Raw genomic sequence first — 12,125 nt, 5'->3', positions numbered from 1 at the left:
GGAAATGATGTTAGTTTTAAACATGAGTGTTAATAGAAAGGGATTTAGTTGTCAAAATACCTAAAGTATAAGAGTAACTATCTCTACTCTCCATATTAGACTGTGTTTGATCGAGTAGAAGGGGGTAAGAGGCTCGATCTCGCGATTTACTAAGATCTAAGTCGATGGTTCATCTAGTTAAGTTGATCTGGATTCGAACTTTCTAAAGGCAGTTTAGAATTAATTAAATAAGAATATCTGTTAAATGACGACCCCAACATAACATGCAAATTTCGGTGCAAGACGTCACCCATGTCAATTAGAAAACTACACACATGGAAATCCCACATGTTTGCATTTATTATTTTTGGTATTCCAAAATATAAAGAAAAAGGGAGTATCCATGTTGCATGCTTTTCTTCAACTGACATTAAGCGTTTCAACCAACTAACAGACTATCCTTCCTTCTATCCATAGTTTCTACGTTTCTATCATTTATTCTTACATATGCAATTTCTATGGTAAGATATTGGAAACTCATAAGTGTAGCGAAACAATCAATCATATATGTACTAATTAACTTTTTTAATTACTTTGAGAATGTAGTAAAACTGGCTGACGTTATATATCAAATAAAACTGAAACGCCGATATATACTAGAATTGGTGAACAAATCCACATCTATGCATCCATATATCCGCACAACAATGGTTCGTTACTTGCTTGTCCCATAAGTCTTTTTCTTATAAATATTAATACTATAACCGCCGTAATGCCCATCTTGTAGCACGCGAAAACGAGGCTCGATTCCTGCTTTCTTGCCTTTCATCAAATATTTTTTTGATTTCTATATTTAGCAAACTTCTTTATCATACGACCCATTATATATAGCATCGTTTCCCGATAGCTTATGCATTCAAACATTCGACCAACAATGGCTTCATTCATCAGAAATTCCCATCTTTCATGGAGCGTTCTTGTGGTTCTATACATGACACTTCTTGTCTCTGTTTGTGAAGCTAGGGTTCACAGGGGTAAAGGAAGCGGCTTTGTTCGAACCAAAGGACCTAACTTTGTTCTCAATGGGTCCCCTTTTCTATTTAATGGTTTTAATGCGTATTGGATGATGAATGTTGCCACTGATCCAAGCGAGAGGATGAAAGTAACTCAAGTCCTACAAGATGCTGCAAATGCAGGTCTTTCTGTATGCCGAACATGGGCTTTTGCTGATGGTGGCGACAAAGCTCTTCAGATTTCACCAGGAGCATACGACGAACGTGTTTTTCAGGTATCAACAAACATGTTTCTTAGCTCATGTTTCCTTCATATTGTATGGTGTTCTTACATTAAACGTGGGTTTGGTTTGCAGGGACTAGATTTCGTCGTGGCAGAAGCAAGAAAATATGGTCTTCGGTTAATATTAAGTTTTGTTAACAATTACAAAGACTTTGGAGGGAGACAACAATACATTAACTGGGCAAGAAGTTCTGGCGTTCAGATCAACAGTGACGACGATTTCTATACCAACCCAATAGTAAAAGGGTATTATAAGAACCACGTCCAAGTAAGTAAGCGTTCAACAGCATCAATTGTTGAGAAAAAGTTGAAGAATCAACATCAATAATGTTATGTATTTTTTATATATCGATCGACCTTGCTTGTGTTTTCATACCGAACTTATATGCATACCGATGACTGCATGCAGAGAGTTATAACAAGGGTGAATACTATCACCAGGATCGCATATCGTGACGACACCACAATCATGGCATGGGAACTCATAAACGAGCCCCGCTGCCAGGCTGATTACTCTGGAAGAACAGTTAATGTAAGTGACACCATGTAAAGAGATAAATGACAAGAATCTTTAAACATTATATATACGTTATAAGGAATTGTAATTTATGAATTCTGAACACGACATACATGCATTTCGTTGCAGGTTTGGGTCCAAGAAATGGCTTCGTTCGTCAAATCATTGGATAGACACCATCTATTGGAGGTTGGCATGGAAGGGTTTTATGGCGACACAATGCCTGAACGAAAGCAGATAAACCCCGGTTACCAAGTTGGAACTGATTTCATCAGCAATAATCTTGTTAGGGGAATCGATTTTGCCACCATACATGCATATCCTGATCAATGGTAATATTTTCGATAACATTAAACAACAGCATTCATTATCTATAAATAGTAAAAGGCCATATATGCAACTAAAAGAGGGTATTTAAGGTAATTAAGTATTCAAATTTTGGTTATGCTACAGGTTGTCTGGACAAAATGAAGAGTCACAAATGGCATTTATGCAAAGATGGATGTGGAGTCATTACCAGGATTCAAAAACTATCCTTAAGAAACCACTTGTGATTGCTGAATTTGGGAAGTCTAGCAAAGATCCAGAATATAACATTAACAAAAGGGACTCGTACTTGAATGCTGTTTATAGAAACATTTATATGATGGCCAGAACTGGAGGAACTGTTGGTGGTGGTTTAGTGTGGCAGCTTATGGCAGATGGAATGGGTTCTTACTGCGACGGATACGAAATAACCCTGTCAGAAAATCCGTCAACAAGCAACATCATTTCTCAGCAATCTCAAGCCATGAGCACGCTAACTCATTTGCTAAGAATTGCATCGGAAAATGTTCCTTCGGGCAAAAATCATAAACTCCAACTTGATCATATTAAAGGTCGTTCTTCTAAGACAAACCATCATGGTCGTCGTCATCATCAGCATACTCACAACCAAAAGGCAATGCCTTGACAATATGCAGAATTGAAGGAGGGGATTAGAATCTAGCTAGATCCTCTTATATATTACTGAAAGTGTCAATTAATTTCTTGCGGCTTGTCAAATAGCCCGTTATTTATTGATTCAATTAATTCTAAGGAAATGCTTCTTTCTCGGACGAGATAGTTCCACATGCATGGAAAGTCTTTGATCAACGCACTCTCATGCGCATGTACGTAATTCGAATGAAAACTTTAAATATGCATTACAAAACATATAATAGCTAGTAACTGAAACCTTGACTTTTATAGTAATGATTTATGGAAACAACATTTAAAAAATAGGATAATAAAAAAATTGGAGAGCCCACGCTTGTTGACGACTTTGAATTTTCTATAGAGTCAATTGTCAATGTTTTGAAAACGGGATGGGATAGGTTCAAGCAATCACTACTAGAAAAAAGGGTGTTTTTCTACGGAAAATTTCCGTAGCTAACTAACTACGGAATGGCTATGGATTAACATTCGTAACTATTTTGTAGCTATTCCGTTACTAAATTAGGGCGTCCCTACGGAATAACTACGAAATAGTTACGAATGCTAATCCGTAGCCATTCCGTAGCTAGTTAGCTACAAAATGGCGACGGAATAGCTACGGATACAATATTAAACCATTAAATCTCGAAGGTGCACACGAGTTTTTGAAAGCTATTAATAACTATAAGTTATTGAAAATAAAGATAATCATGTATACTAGAGGTGGGAAAAAAATGAAGAGCAAAAAAAAACAATGTTTAATGCCCAAAAAATCAAAATAAGAAAAATCCGTAGCTAATCCGGTGCTAATTAGCTACAGATTAGCTATGAATTTTTCTTATTTTCGATTTTTCAGACACCAAACGACGTTTTTTTCGCTTCATTTTTTTACCCTTCTATTATACATGATCGTCTATATTTTCACCAACTTATATTTATTAATATAATTCATAAAGTCGTGTGTACCATCGGGATCAAGTATTCGTTTCACAGTTTAACAATGTAATCACTATACTTTTCACCATATTGTGATGGGTTTAATTTTGTATATGTATATTTACATACATGAATGAGTTGTGATATATTAGTACACGTATTTGTGTATGTATACGTGTTTGTGAATATTTTATATGTGAATGTAGATCATAAGCGTGTTAAACCATTAAACGAGTAATGGATCTCGTATGTGCACACGACTTTATGAATGATATTAATAGCTATATGTTGGTGAAAATATAGATAATCATGTATAATAGAGGTGTGAAAAAAACAAAGCGGAAAAAATGTCGTTTGGTGCCCCAAAAATTGAAAATAAGAAAAATCCATAGCTAATCCGTAGCTAATTAGCTACGGATTGGCTACGGAATTCTAACGGAAAGCATATTCCGTAGCTAATCCGTAGCTAATTACCTACGGATTAGCTACGGAATATGCTTTCCGTTAGAATTCCGTAGCTAACCTGTAGCTAATTTGCTACGGATTAGGTACATATTTTTCTTATTTTCGATATTTCGGGCACCAAACGTCGTTTTTTTTCAACTTTTTTTTCCACACCTTTATTATACATGATTATCTATATTTTCACCAATTTATAGCTATTAATATCATTCATATATATGTGTGCACATACGCGATCCATTGCTCGTTTTAGTGGTTTAACACTATAATGCTTATGAATACGTTCAAAAACATCTCACAAACATGTATACCTACATCATAATCATGATGATCATCATCATCACCATCATCACCATCACCACCATCACCATCACCATCACCATCACCATCACCATCATCACCATCATCATCATCATCATCATCACCATCACCACCATCACCATCACCATCACCACCATCATAATCATCATCATCATCATCATAATCATAATCATCATCACCATCACCATCATCATCATCATTATCACAATCATCATCATCACCATCATCACCACCACCACCACCACCACCATCATCATCATCATCATCATCATCACCACCACCACCATCACCATCACCATCACCATCATCATCATCATCACTATCATCATCATCATCATCACCATCATCATCATCACCATCACCACCACCACCACCACCACCACCACCATCATCATCATCATCATCATCGTCACCACCACCATCATCACCACCATCACCACCCTTACCATTACACCACCATCATCATCACCACCATCATTATCATAACCATCACCATCACTGTAACACCGTAAAAATTTAAGACAATTTTTCACATTTTAAAACACATTTCCAAACACATTCATTAATAAAATCTCATTGTATCGTATCATTGTTCACAAAACATTTCCCAAGATCAAATCATAATAAACTCCGTGGGTGTGTGTACAGATCATGTCGGTGCCTTCCTACGATCATCACTGGTACCTGAAACACATAACACATAACATTGTAAGCATAAAGCTTAGTGAGTTCCCCAAAATACCACACATAACATATACTAGCCACTCGAGGCTATAATTCTATGGGCCCTTGGGCCCTATCTCTGTGGACCCTCTGGTCCTAGCTCTGTGAACCTTTCGGTTCTAACTCTGATGTACTCTGATATATACATGGCATAAATCAAATAGAACTAATACAGTGCAACACATCATATAAATAGCATACAATAATTCTGTCACATAACTCTAATTACCACTCAAGGTAAAGTATAGTGAGAAGACTCACCTCAGATGTCTCGGTAAATCCCTGACTCGGTAGCAGTATAGTCTAGCCCCCGCCTAATCACATAAAATAAATTATGCTCATAAATATAACTCTCGAGACTAGACCCAACCCTCTCTTAGTACCCTCAGATGGGTAAAAGATCATTTTACCCATCTCTTGACTCAAAGATCCCATTGTTGACCAATCCCTAAAAGTCAACAAAGTCAACGATAAAACTTTAACTTGACTCGTCAAGTGCACTTAGGCGACTCGGCGAGTCGACACGTGTCCACTATCTCTCTAGCCTCTTGTGACACGTCGAGCCTTCCCCTTGCTCGATGGGTTACACCTGGCATGAATCGCGGGGCCACCCCGGCTCAACTCGTCGAGTTCAATTATGGACTCGGCGAGTTCCACCTGTAATCCTCTACCCGCTTTCTGACTCACCGAGTCATTGCCTCACCTCGACAAGTTACTCACTGAGTGACTTACGGGAAACCCTAGCCGTACTCGCCGATTCTGTTCTTGGGACTCGGCGATTCCATGCCATGCTTGAGCTCAAATGAGCTCCTGAGGTCAGATCTGTTCCTCTAACTCATAAATCTGGACTCCTAAAGCAATAAAAACACGTAAAGTTTGGATCTTGATGCGCATGCAAGAACCCCATGGCTCTATTTGAAGAAATGGCCTCAATATGCCATCGAAAACTCATATCTCTCCAAGACACTCAATAAAGATCAAGGATTTAAGGTCTCTGGACCTCTTTGGATCCATTTTCGAAGCCTCAACACAAGAAGGGACCAATTGCACTAACAATCATACTCTAAATGGGCTTGAACCCCTAACTCTCAAGGATTAACACCCAAAACTGAAGAAGGATCGAATTTGTACCTCAAGATGAAGTCCTTAAGCTCTGAAATCGACAGATTAGCTCCCTCTTCATCTTCCTCATGCCTTGGTCACCTTCTTCTTGCAAAATCACCCACACAAGGATAAAAAAATGGCTTCCTTTCTCTCTCAAAACACTCACACACTCTGCGGTCTCTCTCTATCAACTGGTAGCCGCAAATTAAGGCCATAAGGGCCTTTAAATAGGTCTCAAACCCCGGAAATTAGGGTTTCATTAAACAACACGGACTCGCCGAGTCCACTAGTCCATCATCACCATCACCATCACCATCACCATCACCATCATCATCATCACCATCATCATCATCACCATCATCATCACCACCACCACCACCATCACCATCACCATCAACATCATTATTATCTCCATCACCATCACCAACACCATCACCATCACCATCACCATCACCATCACCATCACAATCATCATCACCATCACCATCGCCATCATCACTATCACCAACACCACCATCATCACCATCCGCATCACCATCACCAACACGATCACCATCACCATCACTATCACCAACATCATCATCACCATCACCATCACCATCACCATCACTATCAGCATCACCATCACCATCACCAACACCATCACAATCACCATCACCATCACCATCACTAACATCATCATCATCATCACCATCACCATCACCATCACCATCACCGTCACCATCACCATCACCATCACCATCACCATCACCATCACCATCACCATCACCATCACCATCACCATTACCATCACCATCACCATCATCATCACCATCACCATCACCATCACTGTCATCATCATCATCATTACCATTATCATCATCATCATCATCATTACCATCATCATCACCATCATCATCATCATCACCATCATCACCATCATCATCATCACCATCATCATCATCATCATCTTCACCATCATCATCATCATCACTATCATCATCAACACCACCATCACCATCACTATCAACATAATCATCATTATCTCCATCACCATCACCACCACCATCACCATCACCATCACCATCACCATCATCACCATCACCATCATCACTACCACCAACACTATCACCATCACCATCACCATCCGCTTCATCATCACCAACGCGATCATCATCACCGTCACCATTACCAACATCATCATCACCATCACTATCACCATCACCATCACCATCACCATCACCATCACCATCACCATCATCACTATCACCATCGGTTTTTTGGTTTCTTGGTTTGGGTTTGCTCACCCCCAACCAACATCATCATCACCACCATCACCATCATCATCACCATCACCATCACCATCACCATCACCATCACCATCACCATCACCATCACCATCACCATGCACATCAATGTATCCCATTCTACTAAGTTCGTGTTTTAAATGGAATAGGTCATATCACAACCCTACTTCCTTTTATTCATCACAAATATATATTATAAATACCATATATATAACGTTAATTTTATGTGAGTGGGCCTTGGCTACACCCTTGATGGTGGTGATAGTAATAATAATAATAATAATAATAATAATAATAATAATAATAATAATATTAATAATAATAATAACTAGATGAGGAACCCCCGCGTTGCGGGGATCGGATACGACAATTTTTTCCGTTGTTTATTCTTTGAAAATGTTTATAGTTTGAGTTGCCAATTCCTTCCTTTTTTAACTAATCTATAAACAAATAAATAAATAAATAAAAACATCAATGAATCTGTAAGCAAAACTAATAAAGTGATAATTAAACGAAAACATATGAACCAATAATGCCACAAATAACCAACGGAAGTAGAGGGACCAAAAAAAGACAAAAATGAAGCAACTTTAAAATGACCCAAATATAATTGAGGGACCATTCCTGCAAAAAAAAATATATTAATATGACTAAATACTAATAATATGTAATAAAATGCGAGGGTTATGAAAAATTCAAACGAAAGTGAAAGGGTTGTTTGTGAACAAAAGCATAAAATTGAAGGGTGAATGTTGTAACATTAATTGGAAAAAAAAATTCCAACCAATCAAATCAAAACAAAGTATTGTTAAAAATTTTCATAACTTTAATATATATATATATATATATATATATATATATATATATATATATATATATATATATATATATATAATTATAATAATAATAATAATAATGATAATAATAATAATAATGATAATAATAATAATAATAATAATAATAATAATAATAATAATAATAATAATAATAATAGTAATAACGGAATTGGAAGTGGTCAAATATAATTGTAGACAATGATATCCGGATGAGGTATTCCTGGCCAGTTGGTAGTGTTGTGGGTTATGTCTGGATTTGTCTCGAGTTCGAGTCCTACCATCCCCTTTTTTCTTTTTTTTTTGGCCGACACTTCTTTAGGGTTACACATTTTTTTCCGCCTCCACTTATCGGCACCTCTTTTCTCCTTTCCTTCATTCTCTTTCCCACTTTGTTGGGGTGCAAAGTTATTCATTCATGATTTTGTAAATGTTTGACTTTTGTAAAACCCACTTGCATGTGGTGCTTTAGCCTTTAGACCCATTTGTTAGTTAGAGTGAGAGAGAGACATGTAAACACCTCTATAAATAGTGGGTTCATACCACTTGTAGAGGTGTGCTTGAGAGATGTAGAAGTGAGTGTGTAAGTGTGTGTTAATTATGTAGTCTAGATCTAGATCCTTTTTGTAAATAACATATACATTCAATATATCTCTTAAACACCCAAATCACCATGTTCAGTTGTGCAAGCTTTAATTCCGCATGTCAAACCATGTTCTTTGTCACTACAATTGGTATCAGAGCGGGTCTTCAAGATCAATGTGATTTTTGAAGAACGATTCTCGGTTTGACAATTTTTGTCACAATTTTGAGCAATTTTGGTGTGTCTCTCTCTATGATCTCTCGTAATTTCATTGAAATCGTGCATTACGTTTTTGATTTGTGATCATTTGACTCGTTGGATCTAAATTTTTGTTGAAAAACCCATTTGTTATGATCCAATAATTTTTTTGTTGATCAAATCACGATCCACTCTCATAATCGTTTGTTTGATTTGATTTTCAAATTGCAAATATTCATTTGAATCAAAATTTAGCTTGAAATGAAATAAATCAAGTAAATGTTATTGTTCATACTGTTCATTTCGATCAAATAGTTTGAAGAGAATAGTCCAAAATCTTGATCTAAACAAATGGAACCCAATCACTTCATCACATGTGTGTTACTGTTCATCATCCAGATTTTTAGCCCATTATTTTTTTATATACGATATCTTTACTTGAGCCCAAATGATTCTCCAAAACAAATTTGATTATCTGCTTGCGTCGTCTTTTTGCATCATACGCATAGATCAATTGTACATCCGGTCTACATAAGTAGTATCCAAGTTCTTGTGAATCGATTTCTTTTTATATTTCTTGCAAATCGATTACCGATTATCGTTGGTAAACTTGTGAATCGATTAGATTATCTGTGTTCAATCAAAATAATCGATTATGATCAAGTAAGAGTCAAGGAATCGAAAATTGGATCTTAGATTTTGATCAATATTGTCATGAACAGTTGAAGGAGATGAAGAACAGTTGAACAAACACATTTTGATCTAAAATTGGCCATCAGAATATTCAATTTCGTGTTCATAGTTTATTGACTTTAAAAAGTCAAACTATGAAAAAGATGAGATTGAAGTGATGAATCGATGAATTAGAGGTCGAAATTTGTTTATACAGGTTGTATTTGGGATGTGAATGTCGAAATCAGGTTTAATTTGGAGATTAATTTCGAAATCGGTTGGATTTGTGATACTGTTGACGAACAATCGATGGGAACGAACCGAGAACAGATGGCTCGATTAATTTGATATTCGAAGGGTATGCTTGGAATAGATAATCGATGATTATTTGAAGGATCGATGTTTGAAGACTTGATATTGGATTTGATTATGTGAAGTCAAGGATTTGAAAGAGTCAAATTGATTTGTGTTTATTAGTCAAGAGCATTTGAAGTCAATTTCGATTTCTGATACCCATTTATGGTTGAAATCGAAATCAATTTTGTTGACTTGTCTGGTGATCAAAGTCTTGGAGTTAATTGTGATTCGATTTGGAATGAACGCTAAAAGCGAAGGCAATGTTTTTGAAGATTTCTCTTTTATGATGATGATTTGGTTGTATGGTTATGGATTCATTTTTGGAGTTGATGTCGATGATTGATTATTTGGAAACGCGAATCTATGCGAAGCCAAACCGGATTCGCATTTGTGTGAATCAGTTTAAAGATCAAAACATGTGTTCGCATCTGAAAGTGTAAAGTCTTGGTGAATGAAATGCGAATAATGGACAATTTTGTGGTTGATGTTCACATTTGGTTACAGAGATCACTTGGGTTCGCATATAAAATCAAATTTCACATTTGGGTTTATCAGTCAAGTTCGCATTTTTTTAATGCGAAGGGATGCGAAGGGTGTAAGAATGAATATGCGAAGCATGCGAAAGCTTTTACAGTAAAATCCGAATTAGGGAAGAAAGCCAAGAGTTTTACATTTGGTCCCTGGCCAGTTGGTAGTGTTGTGGGTTATGTCTGGATTTGTCTCGAGTTCGAGTCCTACCATCCCCTTTTTTCTTTTTTTTTGGCCGACACTTCTTTAGGGTTACACATTTTTTTCCGCCTCCACTTATCGGCACCTCTTTTCTCCTTTCCTTCATTCTCTTTCCCGCTTTGTTGGGGTGCAAAGTTATTCATTCATGACTTTGTAAATGTTTGACTTTTGTAAAACCCACTTGCATGTGGTGCTTTAGCCTTTAGACCCATTTGTTAGTTAGAGTGAGAGAGAGACATGTAAACACCTCTATAAATAGTGGGTTCATACCACTTGTAGAGGTGTGCTTGAGAGATGTAGAAGTGAGTGTGTAAGTGTGTGTTAATTATGTAGTCTAGATCTAGATCCTTTTTGTAAACACCATATACATTCAATATATCTCTTAAACACCCAAATCACCATGTTCAATTGTGCAAGGTTTAATTCCACATGTCAAACCATGTTCTTTGTCACTACACGCTTCTCTTTCAGTCGCACCTCCCGCTCGTCATACCCTCTCATTCGATCCTCTCTTCTTGATCTTCTAGCCGATGAAGCTTCGATGAAGCTTACTCCGCCAGTCGATGAGGCTTACTCAGCCGACAAGATGAAGCTTGGACAGGGTCGGTGATGAGGATAGACAAGGTCGGCATACCTTCTCCTTCGACCCTCTCTTCTTCATTTTCTAATCGATCATTCCACATGACAGAAGTCAAACGAGATCATGCAAGGCTTCAAGGGTAACTTGATTCCTAATTTCTCTTTCTCCTAAATTTCGAGTTTTGTTTCATGTCTTCTGATTGCTCCAATTTGTCATTTACAGCTATGATTTCTCTCTAATTTGGTATGTTTCGTTTAGTTTCTTCAGCGCTTACATACGAAAGTAACATGTCCCTCATTGCTCATAACATTAGTTGAAATCAAGCAAATATTCTTCATTTTCTTTCATGATTCTTAACACATGATTTCTTTAAATTTACAATCCTTGTACCTGAACAATTGAACTAGATGTATCCAATATCTGAAATAGTTAACATCACATATTCACACAGATTCTTGTTCACACGGTAATTGGGTTGAATATTGTACATGGTAGGTTGTATGGGCTTTAAGGAATATTGCAGGTGATTCCCTAAATGTCATGACCTTGTACTTGCACAAGGTGCTTTGATTCCTCTACTATTCCAATTAAATGA

General features: G+C 36.9%; 1 protein-coding gene across 1 annotated transcript; it reads left to right on the top strand.

Moving 5' to 3' along the window:
• Positions 1 to 889: 889 nt before the first annotated feature.
• On the top strand, positions 890 to 2,744 carry LOC145040551 (mannan endo-1,4-beta-mannosidase 5-like). Its single transcript, XM_078988465.1, has 5 exons — positions 890 to 1,267; positions 1,349 to 1,543; positions 1,685 to 1,807; positions 1,922 to 2,124; positions 2,246 to 2,744. Exons 1-5 carry the CDS (start codon positions 890 to 892, stop codon positions 2,742 to 2,744), a joined length of 1,398 nt encoding a protein of 465 aa, XP_078844591.1.
• Positions 2,745 to 12,125: the final 9,381 nt, after the last annotated feature.

Source organism: Lactuca saligna, chromosome 4, assembly GCF_052625555.1.
Source record: "Lactuca saligna cultivar CGN05327 chromosome 4, ASM5262555v1, whole genome shotgun sequence".
Classification (NCBI taxonomy): domain Eukaryota; kingdom Viridiplantae; phylum Streptophyta; class Magnoliopsida; order Asterales; family Asteraceae; genus Lactuca; species Lactuca saligna.
This window is presented reverse-complemented; position numbering and strand designations above follow the sequence as displayed.

What these genes read in the sequence shown, in the direction of transcription:
- LOC145040551 (XM_078988465.1), top strand. Translation starts at nt 890, where the DNA reads ATGCATTCAAACATTCGACCAACAATGGCTTCATTCATCAGAAATTCC. An exon ending in ACTCTGGAAGAACAGTTAAT is followed by an intron (nt 1,808 to 1,921) that starts GTAAGTGACACC and finishes ATTTCGTTGCAG; the next exon opens with GTTTGGGTCCAAGAAATGGC. An exon ending in CATGCATATCCTGATCAATG is followed by an intron (nt 2,125 to 2,245) that starts GTAATATTTTCG and finishes GTTATGCTACAG; the next exon opens with GTTGTCTGGACAAAATGAAG.